The sequence below is a fragment of the Poecilia mexicana genome, unplaced genomic scaffold (genome assembly GCF_051168715.1).
Source record: "Poecilia mexicana isolate PSO_F unplaced genomic scaffold, ASM5116871v1 scaffold_3, whole genome shotgun sequence".
In the NCBI taxonomy this organism is placed as follows: Eukaryota; Metazoa; Chordata; class Actinopteri; order Cyprinodontiformes; family Poeciliidae; genus Poecilia; species Poecilia mexicana.
In genome coordinates, this window is record NW_028263372.1 from 16,771,142 (window position 1) to 16,790,675 (window position 19,534).

General features: G+C 37.6%; 1 protein-coding gene across 4 annotated transcripts in view; it reads right to left on the bottom strand.

Annotated features, from left to right (window-relative positions):
• Positions 1-1,050: 1,050 nt before the first annotated feature.
• The window catches only part of gpc6a (glypican 6a), a 189,995-nt gene continuing 171,511 nt past the window's right edge, over positions 1,051-19,534 (bottom strand). For all 4 annotated transcript variants that reach the window (XM_088004242.1, XM_088004241.1, XM_088004243.1 and 1 more), the window contains 3 exons: positions 11,583-11,713; positions 6,810-6,985; positions 1,051-6,145 (listed from right to left, as the gene is read on the bottom strand). In XM_088004242.1, coding sequence (XP_087860368.1) covers positions 5,922-6,145; positions 6,810-6,985; positions 11,583-11,713 — 531 coding nt within the window. In that variant the 3' untranslated portion in view covers positions 1,051-5,921. The remainder of the gene's footprint in view (positions 6,146-6,809; positions 6,986-11,582; positions 11,714-19,534) is intronic.

The window sequence follows — 19,534 nt, forward strand, 5'->3', positions numbered from 1 at the left end:
CGATAGCTGGGTTCTGCACAATCAGCAGTTGTGTTTACTAAAGGTTAATCTTAAATTGGTAAGATGTATTGGTTGCTTAAAGCAAAACCGTCTGTATGTTTGCATAACTGATCCAAAGTGAAGAGCTTTCAGGCACCCCTCCAAGTGTAAGCACAAGAAAAACTAGAATCTTGCACAACTTGTCGATAATAAAATGCATCTAATGTGAACAGATCTTTAGGTTGATCAGTCCCGTCTGAAATAATTGAATCTCTTTCATAATGGATTTTGCAGTTTAGTTTGTGTCTCCCAGCTCAGCTCAGCTCCTTGACAGAATGCGCTTCCAGAGCAGGAGACGTCACTTGGCACTGATCCACTGCTCAGAAGCAGATTTTGGCTTTTGTGAAAACTGTCATCTTAGCCAAATATATTTGTTTCCCAAGACAATTAAAAAAATGTCAACAAGATATCATGTTGGCCACAATACCTATCTTAGTCTCTCTACACATCCACCTTTCAAACAAGAAACTAATATAATTACACCAAAGAAAAAATAGGTTTCACACTTAGTTTGTATCTAAAATTGCGGCTAATTGTGAATTATTTTTTCCCCCAAGCTTTCCAGTTTTCTTATTAAGACAAAGTAAAGTCGACAATTTTAACAAAATCCTTATTAAGGCCAAGATTAGGGGAACTATTACAGATACAATTTGTCATCTAAATAACTTGACCATCACAACTCACCAAGGCTGTTTGCCTCTCATCTTTTGGAGAAGTGTTTTGTTTAAAACTACGGTTCCAGAAGGACGTGGAGAAAAGCATTTAGAGAAGATTCCTAGTTCAGAAGTGTGAAATATTTCTAGGAAACAATTAACTTTTTTTTTTTTTTACATTACTGACAAATCAGGTAATGTCTTTAATGATAACATTTGATGGAAAGCATTTAGTACATTCAAAGACCGAATGCATAAATATATTTTAAGCTAAAAACTTGAACAATTAAAATACAAGATTTCTACAAGAAGTTTTAAATTCTGATGCATAACAGAGTAAAAAGGCAGGGGAAATGTGTTTTTTTATTAATAAAATGTTTATTATTACCATTGTAATATTTTCTGTATACAAGAATGTGTAACAAAAGCCGAATAAGCAATCCATTTTAGTCTTTTAAAAAATGGTAAGGCATGTCTGCTTGTATAACCATCAACTTCAGTTCCCCCAAAACACTTTAAACAGCGTGCACTGAACAGCTTCAAAAAATCGTAATGTGCTCCTTAGTCATTAATTTTCGCAAGTCACAACAGTACCACACTCAGAGCATTATGTTTAGCAAAAGTGCAGCAAATGATTCACGACAAAATGAAAAGACCTTGCATAACAAATCGTGTTCTAAACATTTAGTAAAAAATAATTGAGAAATTCAGATTATTTTTTTTTCCTTTTTTTCAATCACTAAAATAATTCAAGAAGCTAATTGATTTCGCTATGGCTCGTGTGTAAATGAAGACCGTCACTGCATCATTTCTGACTAGAATATTCTTGCAGCTTGTCAGGAGTGATAGGAATAAATTTGGTAGCGGAGAACAGCAACAGTTTATTTTATCATTATCAGAGAGGACCAGTTTCCCTAGATACAAGCACTTTGGAAAAACAAGACAAGGCTCCAAGAAATTCTTTTCTCAATTCACTTTTTCTGCTGTGTTTTCAGCAACACCAGCAAAGCCCTGCATTATCCTCACTCATCCACAGCTCTGATGCAATCACAGCTCTAGCAGAAGCTCTAATGGGTGCCTTCAACCTTTGTGTGGCTGCAGATGTTTACTGTGTTTCTGCGCTGTGAAAAAACATACCTGCTGAGGCTCAAACAAAAACAAGTATCTGACGCCAATCTGCTGACTTTCTGCCTTTGTTATCAAGGAGGGACGTTTTAAGAGAGTGTACAGGAAATTTAAGGAAAAAACTTTTTTTTTTTTTTTTTTGCAGTACCTTGTGAAAATCTTTGCTATTTGAAATAACCTAAATCTTCAGCATCACAACACTCTTTAGTTTGTGCTGTGTCGCTTCAGGGTCTCACTCAACGATACCTGCCTCAGCTATCTTTTTTGTTTATAATTTAAAACTAAATTTGTTATTGACTAAATGATATCACCATGTGAACAGTACAGATCAATGTGACTTTGATTCGCCAAGCATAAAGTCATCAATGTAATGGATTCCTGTAAACCTAGTGGTGTTTCTCCCTGCTCTCCCTGCCTTAGTGGACACTGCAAAACTTTAAAAAAGTGATAATAAAATAACACAAAGTTTGCGCATTACCAGCAAAACAGATTAAACAAAACAACTCAGGCCTTTTCATTAGATCGTTCCTCAAAAAAAAAAAAAAAAAATTCCTGTTATAGTCATGTAAAAAAAAAGAGTCAGTTTTGAACATCACAGCGGACTCAACAGCATACTTATAAGACTTTCCGATGGATGTTTCTCATCACTCTGACCAAATAAAAAAAAAGCATCTGTTGGTATTTTTTTAATAAAGAATTTCAGATTGGTTGTTGTTACCAACGCCTAACACAGCTAGATGGTGGGAGATTTTCCCTCATCAAAGTGTAGGGCAATTTCCAGCACCAACTTCTGCATAGAAACTATTTTAGAGTTTGAGAGGTGGGTCAGATGTGTTTATGTGTAAGGTTTTCAGGCTCTGGCATTGGAAGGGGCCTTGCCAAGTCACCCTTGTACTGTTCACTGAAATTTCCATGAAATGTTCAGTCAATCAAACTGGGATTCACTGACCCAGTGGAAACTGTACAGGAATAACAAGACCAAAGAGCTGAAGGTGGCCTCCTCCTCTTCCTCATGCTCCAATAACATTGGTGGAGCAGATGTGGGCGCATCTTGTCCCTCATGCATCACATCTTTTTAGTCCCATTGGATTCCTAGATCTAGAGATCTACTGGTTAGAAAGTGCTTAAGACTACCACTTCTCTCCATCTCTGGAAGCCATAAAGTACTAAAAAGTGTGTGTGATTCACAATCCATTTTATACTCATTCACTGGCTAACCAAAAACATGGCAGTTTTAAGAAAGTTCAAAGGATATTTAAGAAATACTGCCATGTGTCAATATTTGAGCTTGCAAACAGAAGTAGCCTCAAACTCCAGCATCACAACACTCTTCAGCAGGAAACTACACATAACATTTTAGACGGAAACTTAATATGTATCAGAAAAACAGCAACGTGTCCTTCGGGTTTACAAAAGGGGACTGGTAACGTTTATCAAACCTGCCAGTGACAAAGCCTGTGACCCACATACACAGGCCTTAGTCCTCTAAATTCAGCTGCCCATCTTTTCGTAATGGCATTACGACTGCTTCCATTTGTAACTTTATTTTCACTTTTATAAATTTCCTTAGAATGATTTTCTTTTGCCATTTTAGCACCAAAGCTGGTTACGTCTTTGAAACAAAGAACTGGTCCATCAACAAACCTAAATTATCCCAACTTTTTGAGTTGCATGCTTGAAATGCAGGAAGGTGTATTTACAAGAACAAATAAAATAGATATGATGATCCAAAATAAAAACTATCTGAGGTGAAGAGCAAACTGTTGACTACATGTGTAAATACCCTGTCCCCTTTTTTTGTTTTTCATCTTTCAGAGAATTGGAAACTTTACTAATTGCCCATTTTTTTTTTTATTTTACTATCAATTGAACCATTTAGATTTATTGGTATTTTACCAGTTTAATTTGGCTGATCTATTTAGTCCCCCCCCCAAAAAAAGTGCTTCAGTAGCAGTTCAGTAGGAATAGGATTTCCATCTCTCGTAGCACCGATTTACTTCTGGACAGTTTGACATTGAGGAGGGCCTTATGTTAATCACTGCGATGTCTTTCCTCAGGCCTTGGCCTGTTGCATTCTACAATTAAGGTTTACGCATCACTGCTTTAATCATGCCATGCTGGTTTTGGTGGGAGGGTGCTATTCAGTCACCTTCTCCTAAATAGGTTTTTGCGAGGAGAGAGGTCATAGAGGTCAACTGTTGTGTAGCAGGAGCTTCCTGCGGCGCTTGGGGCCTCGGTTGTGAGTCACCGACGCACACTGAGGACAGATTTCCCTTCTGGTGCTCTGAGTGCAATCAGCTGTGATGCTGGCGTAAACTTTGTGCTCGAAGCCGTTCTTTTCATTCTCATCCTGAATTGCCTTTGTGTGAGGAGAAAACTTGTTTGTCCCATGCACGTCTTCCTATGCTACGGGACAAACATGGCCTCTGCGAGACACTCAGAGGAGCTGTTAATTTGTTACAGTGATGCATTTGGAGAGAGGTACCTGCCGTGATAAGGGACATTTGTAATGTGGAAACAGTTTAAGTGTTCGTGACCTGGCTGGTTTTGGATCCTGCAGAAACACACGTGAGCGTGACATTTTTCATCTTTTGTGAGACATTTTCGAACAGTTTTTCCATTGTTAATTTTAGCAGCAGGCCTGCAAAATCTTTCTAAGGCTAACCTTTTCTGTATGACCGGGGGTCTCAGGCGCTGTGTTTCTGGAGTGCAGGTTATTTGCTTTGCACACTAAGCCTCTACAGCCTGTTAAAGGTCAAAGCCTGTAGGAGACGGACTGAAGGGTATGTATAGTAACCCCAGTTCTTTGACTTCTCAGAGCCCTCTAACCTTGGCAGTCCTCTACCTTTGGAGGTGACATTGTACATGCCATGTTAAAGTACATGACCACTTACAAAAAGCTGCAAGGTTCCAGGGTTTGCTGTTGCCGGTCAAACAAAAAACATGCAAATTTCTGCGTTGTGCATAATCATATTGGTGGAATCCAGGGAAATAAATGAAATTTAGGGTTTTTTGCCATATATCTATCTTTATGCCTCTTTTCTGTCTTCCGAAGGTGAAAATAAATGTGTTAGTGCATGTTAATGACTCTGGAAAAAAGAGAATAAATCAGGTAGTTTAACAATCTTAGCAGGCATTTGCAGTATAATGGCTTGATATTGTTGCTAAAACATTGTTGTAACTTAAAATGAAATAAAACACATATATTTATAAAGATGTAGCTTTAACCTGTAAGATTACATTAAAGTACAATCCTGTTAACTACATACTGTATCCACTTAAAGAACAATACAATCAGTTTAAATGATCTGAAAATATAAATCTTTTTTTCTCTATATGATGGGTGCGTCTTGCAGCTTAATAAACAAGCCGATAAAATCATCTGTGCAAAGTAGTGCCCTTAGTGCAGCACTTTAGCACTTTCGTAAAGATAATCACATGTGCAACAACAAAGTGGCCTTAAGACCCACCATTCCCTCAAGCCACAATGATGTGACCAAGGAGGAAACCGAGTGACCTGTTCAGGCTGCATGGCCCTGTGCAAACAAACCTAAAACTATGGAGCCTGGAAACACAAAATAAAATCGGAATAAATAAAGAAAAGCAGAACGAAACAATGTTTTGTCTGTTTACATCACACCCATGCATGCACACAGAAACTTTTTCTGATTTTTGTCTGAGGGAAAGATAACTAATAAGATAAAAACAGTGTTGTCTTCTTTTCACTTCATCACACAAAGGAAAAGAAATAAAGGGTTTCCCTTTATCTGGAAAATCACTGATAGAACCGCCTTAAGATAGTTTTGTTTCCTAAACGAGAAGCATGTTTTTCGAAGCTCACTTTAGAATGATGAGAAAACACCACATTTTCGTTTTTATTTCAGAGATGGTAAAAGCTGGTTCACTGATGGCACCGAGCATTCTTTGGGGGACAAGCAGGATTCAGCGCTGCACTCACTTCCAGCCCTACCACACCACACAGTCAGTCATTCTAGACATGTTTCCGGGAGGTTCTACATGTCCAGTGAGGGAACAGCAGTATAACTTGCTGTAAGACATACTGTTACTTAACAGTAGAAGAGTCAATGATCAGGCCACACTGTATTATCTCCATTGAGTCTGTACTGCCCAGAGTGGGAGTGTGAGGGCAGCCATCACCAGGACGGTGGAGGGTCCACAGGAGAGCGACTGGCCCGCAGCAGCAGCTGCAGCCCGTTCGTCACTTCTGTCGGCTCTAATCACGGGAGCTTCTGTCCCCACAAAAACAAACTCTGTCGTGCAGCCGTCAGAGCAGCCGCTGCCGCTTCCCGAGCTACTGCCCTCGTCACCTGCAGCAAGAAAATCACACTCATTTAAATGTAAACATCACACATGGTGTTGCATGCAGCCTGTGTGACAGGGTCTGGCAGTATAGGTACTCAATTAATATAAGTGATGCTATTAAGACTGAACTCGGTTTCAGAAACCCTGGAATGATCTTTCATGATTTTTCTAGAACACATTAGTTCATTTCACAATCTATTTCATTTGAATACTGCAAAAGATGAGAAAATAAGATCATTTATTGTCAGTTTTAGTACAGACACATTTTGGACGGGGCTCAGAGCATTGTTCCCATCTTGTCAGCTCTACCAGATCCACAGATTCAAACATGATTGTTTCTGTCACGACAGCTTTTGAGATGTACATCTCCTTAAACATGGGCCTGTCTGTCTATCGTATGTTGTTCCTCCACACCTAGAGCTATTTATTCTCCTAATAATGTCTGCCTTGCCTCAGAGATGCTCTGAACATCCTCTGCTGTCGGTGACAAGTTCCAACATGAATGACAAATGAGATCTTGTTTCTGTAGTTTGTGTATCTCTGAGAGTGTTTGTGGTGTGTGTCCAAATCAAAACTAACATGCAGGGAGAGAAAGAAATGGAACAGGGCTTTTCGATTTTGTTCCCCAGCTGCATATACAAAACATAATGGAGATATCTGAGGACTTACTGGAGTCCTGGAAGGAGATGTCATTTCCATTATAGGCATTCTTTAGCTTGTTGGTCATGACTCGTAGAGCCATGATCTGCTGCCGAATCAGTGTGTCCGGTCGGGTGATGTCCAAAATCACTTCTGGATTGTTCACCTGGTTGGTGAGGCCCTCCTTTACCACCTCAGGGAAATATCTGGAACCGAAAAGAAACAAGTATGTTCAATAGCTGCTCCAAGGTTGTTATTAACAAGACTCATGTATTGTAAATGACTGAACATACAGGCTGTAAAAAGACAATTTATTAACTAATGTGACTGAAATTCCTGTTTCAGGTCATCGTCATAATTGTTTCTTTTTGCTTAACGGCAGACTAATGAGCAAGAGAACTTTGAGATAATTTTACCATTATTTAATCTCTTTGTGTTTTAAAGTAGACTTTAGACACTGCTTCATTGTGTGACATCAGAGAAATATAAAAAAAAAAAAAAGTCAAGCTGTAAAGAAGAGGATTATGGACCTGAACAAGTCCAAATCCTGGGGTAAAATTTCCAGATACCTGAAGGTGAGCTGTTGACCTGGCCACATAATTACACACAGGGACAAACAGCACTGTAATGCCATCATGCCGTGTGGGTGCTTTGCTGCAGCAAAGGCTGGTGTGTATCACAAAACAGATGACATCACATGAAAAGAATATTATGGTGAAATATTGAAACCAGATCTGTCCACATCAGCAAGGTAGATAAAACTTTGGCGCAAATGGGTCTTCCACACGGACAATGAAATTAATCACACTGGAAGAATTTGATACAAAGTGGCTTAAGGACAATAAAGTCAATGTCTTGGAAGGGCCGTCAAAAAGGCTGGATTTCTGTCCATTTGAAAATGTGTGAGAAAAGCAGTAAAGGTGTGTGTGTGTGTGTGTGTCTGTCTGCGTGTATTTGCTGAGTTTTAATTTGGAGTTTTACTAACAGAACTGCTCCCTCTGTACTCTTGATCCTTCACAGCTGCTCCAGTTATTAATCAACCCGAATGCCTGGAGGGGTAGTCTGACTGGATGTTGTTTCCATTTCCCCACACACGCTGTTCAAATCACTCCACTCATCTTTCAGCCTTTATTCTCTGTTTTAGCTAAACAAACACCTTAAGTGTCTTTAGTCGTTCACAGGCTTATTTTCAGCTCAAAGGAGGGTACCCTTGTGACAGAACGGCCCAGCAATAATGACAGACTCAGTGGACTTGTAGATGGAAATGGCTTCTGGATTGATTCAGTCTGTACACATAAAGCCAAATATTCAGTTAAGATAGCATGACCGAGAGCTCCAATCATGACATCAAAGCACTGTCACAACACAAGCCCAGTTATCTCAATAAGCAGAAAAATGTCCAAGCACTAATAACATTCAGCTCATAGTCCACTCAAAAGTTTGTTCATACTATATAGCTGCTTTTAAGTCTGGTGTAGGAAAAGCTTACTTTCCTGATCCTCACTCCTCTTTTGGGGACAACGGTAAATCAGGGCTTTGTGTCTCAAATGTCCTTGTTGTTGATTCAGAACGAAACCACCTTTACTTTGGATACATTGTTGGTTTATCAAGTAGGAGGGCATGCGCTGAGGCTTATTTGCCCATCAGGGCATCAAACAGAGGTCTTCTGTTGGTTTTGCTAATGAGTTAAAGGGAGTCTTTAATCTTCCTGTTAGGGGCTGGGATGTAATCAGGTTTTTAATGCTTCTCCACCAGGGCTAAAGCATTGAGGTGGAGAACTCTGAAGAGTTCAGGACTTTAGGAGTGGATCGAGGATAGAAAAAAAATAAACTACTATGAACTGGTGACCACAGCCTATCCACAGTCATTAGAGTGTGTATCTATAAACAATTTGGAGAAAAAGACAATTTAGATTTTTTGGCCCAATGAAAGCTCAGCTGCCTCTAATTATCTCTGGTCTCGAGTAGTTAACTGGGGATATTCACAAAGTTTGTATTGCCATTATGTAGTAGCTGCTTTTGGGTGATATGAGCCCCTGGTGTATTTATTTTTTTATTTTTTATTCTTCAACAAACTCCAACATCAGTTTCTCAGCTTTTAGGTGTGCTTTATTTATATATTCTGAAATGCTTTAAGCCTAGAACTTAATTTTCATGCTCTTGTGTGCATTTCCCTAGTGAGTTCCAAAATCGAGAAATTTGTATAAATTATGTCCACTAACGCTAAATGGATCCTCCTCTGCTGGAGTGTTCGTGCAATTGATGGCCCCACCACAACAGAGGAGTCCAGACTGCAGTTAATTGGAGTGAAATTAAACAATCAGCACACAATCACATTGTCTCATAGAAGTAAAGTGGACTGACTGTAACTCAAGGTGCATTCAGGTGGGGCTTTTAGAGTGGTTGGGTTCCTGCAAAAGCCATGGTTTTAAGCACTAAAGCCACAGCTGAGAATTTTGTCACTGCGACATCACATTATGACTTATATAGAGTCACTCAAACCTCACAGTAAGGTGTAACTGTAAACTTTAAATAAATATCGCCAACACAGACTTCCATATTTACTTGCCTTTTGAGGAGAGCAGAGACACATCAGCTGTATCTGCACTCTTACTCAGCTGTTGCTATTTTAAAGCCTAAGATTGGTTAATGATACACAATCCTTGGGGGTTGTGTTTAAGTTCCGCCTTGGAACAAAAATGCCATGGACAGTACTACATTTCCTAGTTTAAATCTTAAAGTCATTTAAGCCATTGAGTGCAATTTGTGGCATATATTTCTATCACTTTGTGTGATCTAATTCCTACCATATATATATATATATATATATATATATATATATATATATATATATACACACACACACACACATACACACACACATGTAACTGCTCTGCTTCCTAGAAAAATAGTCCTGCTGTGGAAATCTTTTCAGGCCTCTTTATAAACCCTAATAGCTCCCTATGCAGAATAAATACAGCCATTACTCCTCTGTTTAAAATGGTCTTCATCACTCCCAGGGATTCTGTGGACAAACTAAACTGACTTTACTTTGGACCTCTAGACATAACCATGTTCTAGCGGAGAAACGGTACAAGGATGCTCCTGTTTATCAAATAAGGGAGAGAATTCAGCTTTCTTCCCTACAGATAGCTTTAATGACTTCTGATACACAGACTTTCACTGCAACATATGCAGCGAACGTTGTCCTTCCATCCACGATTCACAACTTATGCCTTTTTACTGAAAATAATTCCTATATAGAAACAGTCCTGGATTCTCGGATCCCTTTGGTGCAGCTGTTTGCTTGAGCTGAAACGTTTTTATTTTGTTCCCCATCTCCTCTCCAATCTTTGCCACAAAGTTATTCCCTGGCAGCCATGACACACCAGTGAAAATCCTACTTGTGTCTAGATCTTGTGAAAAAAGGTTTTTATTTCTTTTGTTTTCTGTGAAGCTTTTTTACTTACCTTGCTGCTCTGTCTGTGCCCTAGATACTCTGAAACAAATTCTCCGTGTGTCTACCTGCCTGTCTGCTCGCAAACAGCTTGAATTGAATCACATCTCACATTCATTGTGTGTTGTCAAATAAGCTCCTTATTTCTTTTCAGCTTTCCACAGCCAGAGGAAAGGTATTAAGAGGTTAATATTCTTTCTGTCCCGTTTTGAGATGCAAAATCAGCAGCGTGAAAAGGGCATGGCAGCAGGCCAGAACCTAATTATAAGACAAGTGGCATTATTAGTCGCAATTAAAATGGATCTCTCAACATTCTCCCAATTGTTTGTGTTAGAATCAAAAATGACTTCATCACCAAAAGAAGCACCTAAACAGTGAATGCACTGAGAAATGTGTTCATGACTGGTTGGTGAGTCTCAAAAATGACTGACTAAGATCCAACAGCGTTAGACCTGTTATATTTATTTACAGGGGAGTAAATCAGAAAAAAGCTTGTGTGTATAACTAGCCTTCATTTGTTTATTTTGGACGCTCTTCGCAAAAGGGAACCTTTAACATGTTGTAAGACCACAATACAAAGAGTGACGCACTACAGTTAATATTTCAATAGCTATTCATGCTGCACGAGGGTTGAAGGCTAATCAGCCCGTTTGTTGTCATACCCCAACATCTTCACTGGAGTTATGTCCCGACTTTGATTAGGCCGCTTCAAAACCTACAGTTTGTTTTTGACCAACACCATCACCCTAACTAATAATGCTTCTACACTTGCTATTCATGCAGTATGTGGTAACTCTCCCCCATAATTTCCTATTAAGTTGATCAACTTATTACTTGTACGTATGTAATCATTGATCTGCATTTAGAGAACATGGTAGCTGTTTAATAAAAAATCCTTGATATCCAGACTGGTACTTCATTATCAATTTAACAACCAGATTTAGAGCAGTGCTTAAAAATGGCACTGGCACCAGCATATATCTTTTATCGCGCCATCTGGTGAGTTTGCTGCTTGGAAAGGACGGAAACGATGGAGTGATTCGTGTTCCTTGCCAGCATCTCCAGTTCACTGTCGGAAAGAGCTACTTTCTGACCAATCAACTGTCAGTCTCAGGGTTACTTTACAAGCTGTTCTGGCGACAAGAGGGTTTTGAAGCTCCACAGTCCCTCGAGTATTAGAGCCTTGGAGATTATGCACAGCACAAGTTCTCCATATCACCGCTAACCATTGTAGTTTCAGAGAAACTTATAATCTTTGAACAGAATGTGGTTATTTTAATCCCTGGCAGGCAAAATGTGATAACAGGAGAGTGGGGTGACTTTAGTCGGGAGCTGTCGAGTCCTCACCTGCCCTTTGTGTGGCTGTTCCAGCACTGTTCCTCGTCAGACTCTGTCAGTTTGCCTTCGGCACAGATGTCATCTGGTAATTTGGACCAGAACTTCTTGGACTCCTTTAACTTCTCTTTGATGTCAATCACCTGCCAATGGCCGAAACAGTGGAAAGAAAATATATTGATGTTCTATTTCAATTAAAGGATGAGAAATCAAGAGCCTGTACCTAATTTACTTCTTTTAAATAAAATTACAGATTTGACTATAGAAATGCAAATAAATTAGTACGACTAGAGACAAAATATCTTTACTTTGCAGTCATGCACCCAGTTTGTGACCATGCTCAAGCCCTTCTGTTCATTTATTCCATCATCAGAGAAATTCTGATGGACAACAGTTTTTTTTTTTTTTCATTTTGTCCACTCCACATTCGGTTTATCTCTGATTCATACAAGACAGATCTGAGGTTTCAAATCTGATACTTGGAAAAAGTGGTCGCCCCCAACTGATTCCATCTGGGCTCAACAAGACGCTTGAGCGGGTGAGCAGCAAACAGGACGGAAAGACAGACAGCACAATTGTCATCCACTGAAACATGTTTGGTTTCTTCTGTGTTCTTTGTTTTCAATCTGTGAAACAGTTAGGGATACAAATAAAAAAACTCACATTTTCATACTGATACATTTAAGACATATAGGAAAGGAGGGGGTAAAGGTAACAATACAGACAGGCCAAATAAAAATAAGTATTACAATATTCATTTTGGTGTCATTATATTTGGTTAATGCTAGCATGAAAAGAAGCTTGAAAAATGTTAGAGGCTAATTTCTTTGAGACTGAACTGGTGTAAAAAATGGCTTTAAAGAACATTCATCTTCTGAAAACTAGATCTCAGCCTGAAAAGAAGATGCAGAATGACCTTAAGTAAGCCATTGACAGAAGTTGTGGAATATGACTAAGAGGACTTTTTAATAAAGAAGCTAAAGGGTCAAATTTCTTTTCCAAGAAGTCTTTTAGTGAGTTTTATCTACTTTTTAACTCTGCTGAGAATGTTTTGTATAAGTTCACAGAAATTAATACATTTTGCATAGAGTACATTAATAATTTTATTTATTTATACTAGAGTCAAGCTTTAGATAATAACAGTTACTAAAAGAAACACCCCTAATCTAAAGGAGCCATATAAACCATATGAAGTGACACAGTATTGCTGTTTGAGAGTTTTGCATAAAAAACAGTCACAAACTGAGCCTGATAATTTAGACAGGTGGCAAATTCATCCAGTGTATATTTTGAAGAGAAAAACCTTTGTAGGAGGGCCTCAACCTTCTACGTCAAATTCTATTGCCTTTGGCTGTGCTGCAATTCTCCCAGTAAATTGTTTTGGACTCAGACCAATTTCAGGTACTGAATTGTTCAAAGCTTGGGTAAAGCACAGACCAAAAAGTATCAAGCCTACAGAATTTGCTGCCACACACACACACACACACACATATATATATATAACATTTTTATAGACCTATGTAAAAATCACTGCATATACATAGTATATATATATATAACATTTTTATAGACCTATGTAAAAATCACTGCATATACATTATATATATATATATATACACACATAGTATATATATGTATATATACATTTATACATACATACACTGTGTCATGAGAAATGTGTTGCAGAGTTTGTGTGTGTATGGGAAAAAATAATACCAGAATACAGGAAATGCCAAAACTCTGCATCGTTTATTATAAAGTTCAGTTCAGCAGAGTTTTTAGCATAAAGACTTTTTTGTTTCAAATTTTTGATGCACATGGTTTTGATTACAGCATCTTTTTTCTTTCTTTTTTTTAACAAGTCTTAATAAAACACTGTAGTAGAACTTCAGATGATAAACTAACATTTTTAGTTTTTCCTTCTTGTTTATTGTAGTCTCATTGATTGAGTACTGGCAAGTGAGTGACACAAGCTAAAGATTTTAACCTCTCATTTCTCTTTAAGTTGGTTGAAAGACTACATAAAGTGATGGAGCTTGCTTATGTGACAGGAGGATGAATCTGCTGACACACAAGCTCAGTAATGATCGAATATGAACCTTAAGGTTAAAGAACAACAAATACTTGGTGAGTAAGATTAACCTTTAAAACCAGAAGATAGCAAACAATGATCATAACTATTCATCAAATGCTGATGAACAAGCTAATTTCCTAGACTCCGGATGACTGCTCCAAGATCACACTTCAACAGATCTGACAATATTGTCTTGTCACACTCCATCTTGCAGAGAGTTATCCACTTTGGGTCACCACACAGTTATCTGATGTAAAAACAGACATGCTATCGAGTCATTTTCCCAAGTCCAATTCAAATCTCTGGCTTTTCACTTCAAGTCCAAGTCAAGTAAATTTTTTTCTCACTGAAATAGTTTCTCTTCTTGCCATATAGTCTTCCAACAACATATTGCTGCTATAAAATTGGATTTAAAACCTGCACTATTTTATTTATGCTCAATGCAATGAAATATAATGGAGATTAACACTTGTTAATGCTGAATTTCAGAATAAATTATTCATGTTGTCCACTTTACGCTGCCATATACAGAGGTTGGAAGGCTTTCTTCTCCTCTCACTGAGTTTGAATGGTGTATAGGCATAATACAGCAACAGTAATTTTCATTTTTTTTTGTCAAATTAGACGCATCTTTAAATTTCCGTGACCATCAACAAAGGTACATTTAAACAAAACAAAACAAACATACAGGACTTCAGTTGGGATGTTAGCCAGGCCATCTGCTGTTACAGATAAGGAATAATGCCAAAAAGGCTTAAACAGATTATAATCAGATGTATAATTATCTTCAAGTGTTTTAGTTGTTGGATAATGAATGTCCTATCTTTAGTCAACCTCATGTAACAAGGTGAAACATTTTCACAAAATGTTTTAGTATTTTTATGTGGTATGCACACTGGATCCTTATTTCAAAGGGCGCTACATTAATAATAGAGGTTAGCTAGTGTTGACACCTAATTTTTGCAAATCCACAATTTTATACATATACTGTAAGTTTGCTTATTTAAAAAGAGAGTTACTACAAATAGTGAATACATTGCATTTTCAATTGATATGTATCTAAGCAATCTAAAAAAAGCATTAGTAATAAAAGTCATCAATTCCAAATGGACTCCATGAGTGTAACATTTAGTTCAGGATGGTAGACTGACCGATTTGTTGGCAATGAGAGAAAACAGCAGCTATCGGTTTATCTCTGTGAAGCCGGAGGTAATAACCCACTCAGCAGCAACATTGTTTTCTCTTGGCTACAGCTGCATGCAGTAGCCTGGAGTTGATTCTGTAAAGCCATATACGAGGAGACTAAATGCCTACTCTGATTTTGTTTTTAGAAGCATATATGATAGCTTATATAACTACTTTTTTAAAATTAAATATATTTTGCATATCAAAACATCTACAAGAGCTGGCTGTTGTGAAAATATTCCTGGACTAATATTTTGGATTAGCAATTCATAACATTTTCAGAAAAAATAGTGTGGATACTGACTCAGTCTATTTTAAGACATTTGCTTTCTTGTGCTGTTTTGCTCATGTAGTTAGTTGCTTGAAGAAACTAACAACTCGATAAAGATCTGACATAGCAGTCCAGACAGCGTTTTTCAGTGTTTGATCTCATTTCTCTGCTAGACAAAGCAATTGGCTGTACTGTATGTGTTACTGTATCTGTTTAGCTCTCCACTAAAGGAGCTATGTCTGTCAATAACAGTCCACTTTTTCTTTAACGTAGAAAGTATTCTTGGATCAGTGATTATGCGTTTTTATTATTTGTGCATGTGCTCTGTTTTCTCAAACCCCCAGATGGTGACAGCAGATGACCGCTCAGCCAGGTTTTACTGGGGGATTCTTCCTGTTAAAGAGGAGTTTCCTTTGCACAGGCATGTTCAACATGAGGGATTTCTGCAAATCTAAGAACTCAATGCACTCGACTTGCTCTCCTTCGGCAAAAATCAAATTGGAATGAATGTTTGACTTTCAATTTGTCCGTACAATCAGATTAAGTTAACTTGTTTTTGGTTAAGTGCCTTAAACAATATCTGTTGAGAATTAACACTATATAAAAAATTAATTCAATTAAATCTTGTGGGTAAATCAACCCCAGTAAAAAGTAAAATACCTTGCGACTTGCTGGCTCATGATGATAAAGTATCTTTATTCACAGCAGGGGCACAACTACATCTTATTCAGGATCCTATGCATTTGTTCAGGAGGAGGGATTGCTGTAGGTCAGTGACTTGATTTATTTGGTTGGATTTCCTTTTTATAGAAAATCTTTTAAAGCAATTTCAATATTAAACTGTTTGTAAGATAACTAAGGTCAAACAAGAATCCACGTAATAGTCTTTGAATTTGTCTGTGTGATTGGAATACATTTCTGTTTTTGTAAAGTGCTGTTAGATTATATTTATTGTGAATTTGTGCTAAATAAACTTTACTGAATTTGAATTCAACACAATTTAAGAAAAACAATTAAAATAGTCCTAACACTCAAATGTATTTGAAATAATCTCCTAATTATTGGTCTCACTAAAGACTGACAGAATATAGATGCAATGTGATGTAAAAAATGGTTCGGTTCTGTTTTTCAGAGTCATTAGTTTACACTCGACAGTTGCCATGGTAGAGAGATTCAAAGGATTGCTGGCATGGTCCCCAGGAAGAGAGGTCAGCGTAAGGGTGAGTAACAACTCCACCCACCAACACAGTCTGCTCGACAGAAAGCTTTACAATAGGGGGAAAAGCAAGCTGCTGTTCATGAATTAGCAGATATTGTGACCAAATATGCCTCTGGCATTTCATTAAGCTTTCAGTATATTAAGTCATATTTCTCCTTAAATACTTACAAAGGCTTAAAGGCAATGTCTGTTTGGGTTTTTTTTCTTCTCTTTTTGCCTCATATTTTTTATTCTTGTATTTCTTTTCAGTGTTGTTGCACAGTAATAATCCCATTGCTTCTCTAATTAATTTGTCAAATTATGCCATTGCAAGTTTTTATTCACCTAATTTCCTTTTTTTTTCATTCACAGCTTTTAGTAAACACAATTTTTCCCTCAGAGGTTTTTTCTTTATTTTCCAGAATCTCAAAGGATGTTTTTTATCCCTTCTTTAATGAAGATATTTTTGTCAAGATAAGATGCAAGGTTATTTTGCACTGTACCGTAAGGTAAATCTATAGAGCTTTAAAAAGTATTTTTCCATTTAAAGATGTTTTATATACGTTTTCTTTCTTTGTACACTTCTATAATTGAAAATATAAAACTTTTTTTTTTTATCAGAGAAAGAAAACCTCAGAAAATATGTAACTGGATTTTCATTATACAAGCCATCTTGTCTCTTTGTGAAAAGGTAATTGGCCCTATACCTAAAACCTAACTGTGCCACAATCACATTGAACTCATGGTTTAACTAGGGTTAGGGTGGGGAGGAGCAGGAAGGAATACCTTCAACAATTATGCATTTTTTTTAACACCTTATGTTAATTGCAGGTTGCATATATATTTTGATTTTACCAACCAGTCAATAGTGTGTGAAATAACCTGTGCTGTTTTCATTCACTACCACAGAAGCTGTCTGAAATGTTGAAACTTAACAGAAAACTAATAATTTCATCCATGCATAGGGAACTAGAGATTTATAAACAGACCCAATTTTTATTAAATTACTCTCTCTGTGAGAGAGTAATTTAATCTTCTACCTTGTGCTTGCAATAGAATGCCTTTTTATTTGCTTGACAAATAAGTTGCAAGTGATTTATTTGTGGCACAGCATGAAACCATAAGTCTCTCAGTATGAAATATCCGATCACTGTCCTCAGAAACAAACTCTCCAAACCAGAACCTGTGAAGTTCAGCAGGAATTGCAACACTATAGTTGGACATATCTGCACTTACAAAGTCAGAGTATTGAGACAGTCTAATCCCACACAGACAGGACATTTTATTTGATTTCAAAGACAGAATAAAACGCCTTCATTGTTAGAAGTGTAGGAGATTTAACCCTTCCACAGTCTTAGTGTGACACTCAGCAGCAGCGCAGCAAATGTCACAGCCAGATAGTGGGGAAGCGGGAGGGGGGTTGTCCAGTCAGACTGTCAATTCCCAAAACCACACACAAAAAATGCTTGTAAAAACGCACGTGGGGTCAGTGCGACCCTGCCGGAAACCCGTCGGGTCTAAATTACCCCATCTCTTAAGACAGCGGGAGGGCTAAGTGAATAGAAAAATATGTTTTCAGTCAGTAGATGTGAAATTTTATTATTTTTTTTATGACCATTTTTATTCCTAATTTCTTAAAATTACTTCTTACCACAGCAAAAAAAATAAATTGTCAAAAAATATTTGTTTTTTATGACAAAATATATTTTGTTTACATGTAAGAAATCTTTACATACAAAGTCATCATGGATACAGGGAAGGTGATCCAGAGCTTTTTACACAGAATAGCCTGGGTTTGCTATTGTGAACAAGAATTTCATATGTCTGGACTCTGTTGCAGTTTATTGTATCTCCAATTGCAAAGTGCAACGGCACAACCTCTAAATCGATCCTAACGGCCAAGAGAGAGTAATTTAATTAAAAAAAAATAAATAAATAAAATAGCTTGATTTTTACGTAAAGGCACTATCAATGGTCTAAACAATCCTGATTACACATACAAACCTGTACATATCTGGTTCAAGTGAACATGCAGAGCAACATGCACGAAGAAACATCATGATGTCCTAGTTACGTTTGAGGTTTTTAAAAGAGCCTCCTATACAGTGAAGCCTCGGGTCTTAACAGGACATGAAAGGGCCTGTAATAATAGGATGCCGCTGCAGGAGGCTGCCCTCACATTTGATGTGGTAATCCTATTACACAGGAACCAAAGATGGTTAGTTTTAACACAGTGGTGTGGCTCTGACTCATCATGGCCCAAAGCAACCTGGCAGTCACAACGTATGGATCGGGTCAAGATGTATCAGGAGATTTTGCTCAGGCTTTTAATGTGAAACTGACACAGCTGAATCTGACGTCCATGCGCAAAAGAAAAATTCTGTGGCGAATCCAAACATACATACATATACAGTATAATTTTATTTTGGACATTATTTGTATAAACAACATAGCCTGAAGTGTGTATATGGATATTGCCAGGCACGGTGCACTATCTATAAAATGTAATGGACATGCATCCCACAGAGACACACACCACACCAGGTGCAAAATGATGAGTGTCTAGATCAGAAAGTTTCTAGCTAAACATTGTACTGCTTTCACCGTATCTGCACTGCAGCAGAAGCTCTGCGACATGATGGTCCTGAACTTGCTCTCTGAATGGTCAGTGCTGAAATCTCAAAGCAACTTGTATCACCATCAACAGGTCTGCTGGAGGAAGAGTCTGATCAAATTCCCAGTGAGTCATTTTACGCTTTTCAGGTTTATTATCCAACTCTTTATTTGTTAGAGGTCGAGCTAATTTCATTTATAAAGCACATTTAAAAATAACAGCAGTTGGTTAGATTGCTGTACGACTCGCTGAATGTCAAGTGGCAATAATCATCCCACAAAAAGCAACAAATGTATCACTTTTAGTGACTACATCAAAGATAAATCTTTAGTATCTCTCTATTGTTAAGCACCCAAGAGTGATCTGTGCAGTTAACCGATTTTTATGTTTGGATTTATGTTGTGAATTCTCCACAACATATAAACTATTAGAGCATCATCATAACTAAAGTGTGTGCAATTTGCATTATTCAGTGTAATGAAAATGAGGTATATTACTTATATTTATAGTACATTTAGACTAACAGCTGATTCCAATCTGGTCTAAATAAAGCCAGATGCCAACACATTATTCCTACTTAAGTGGAGTCTGTTGGCAGCAGACTGTTCCAAATGTTAGAGTT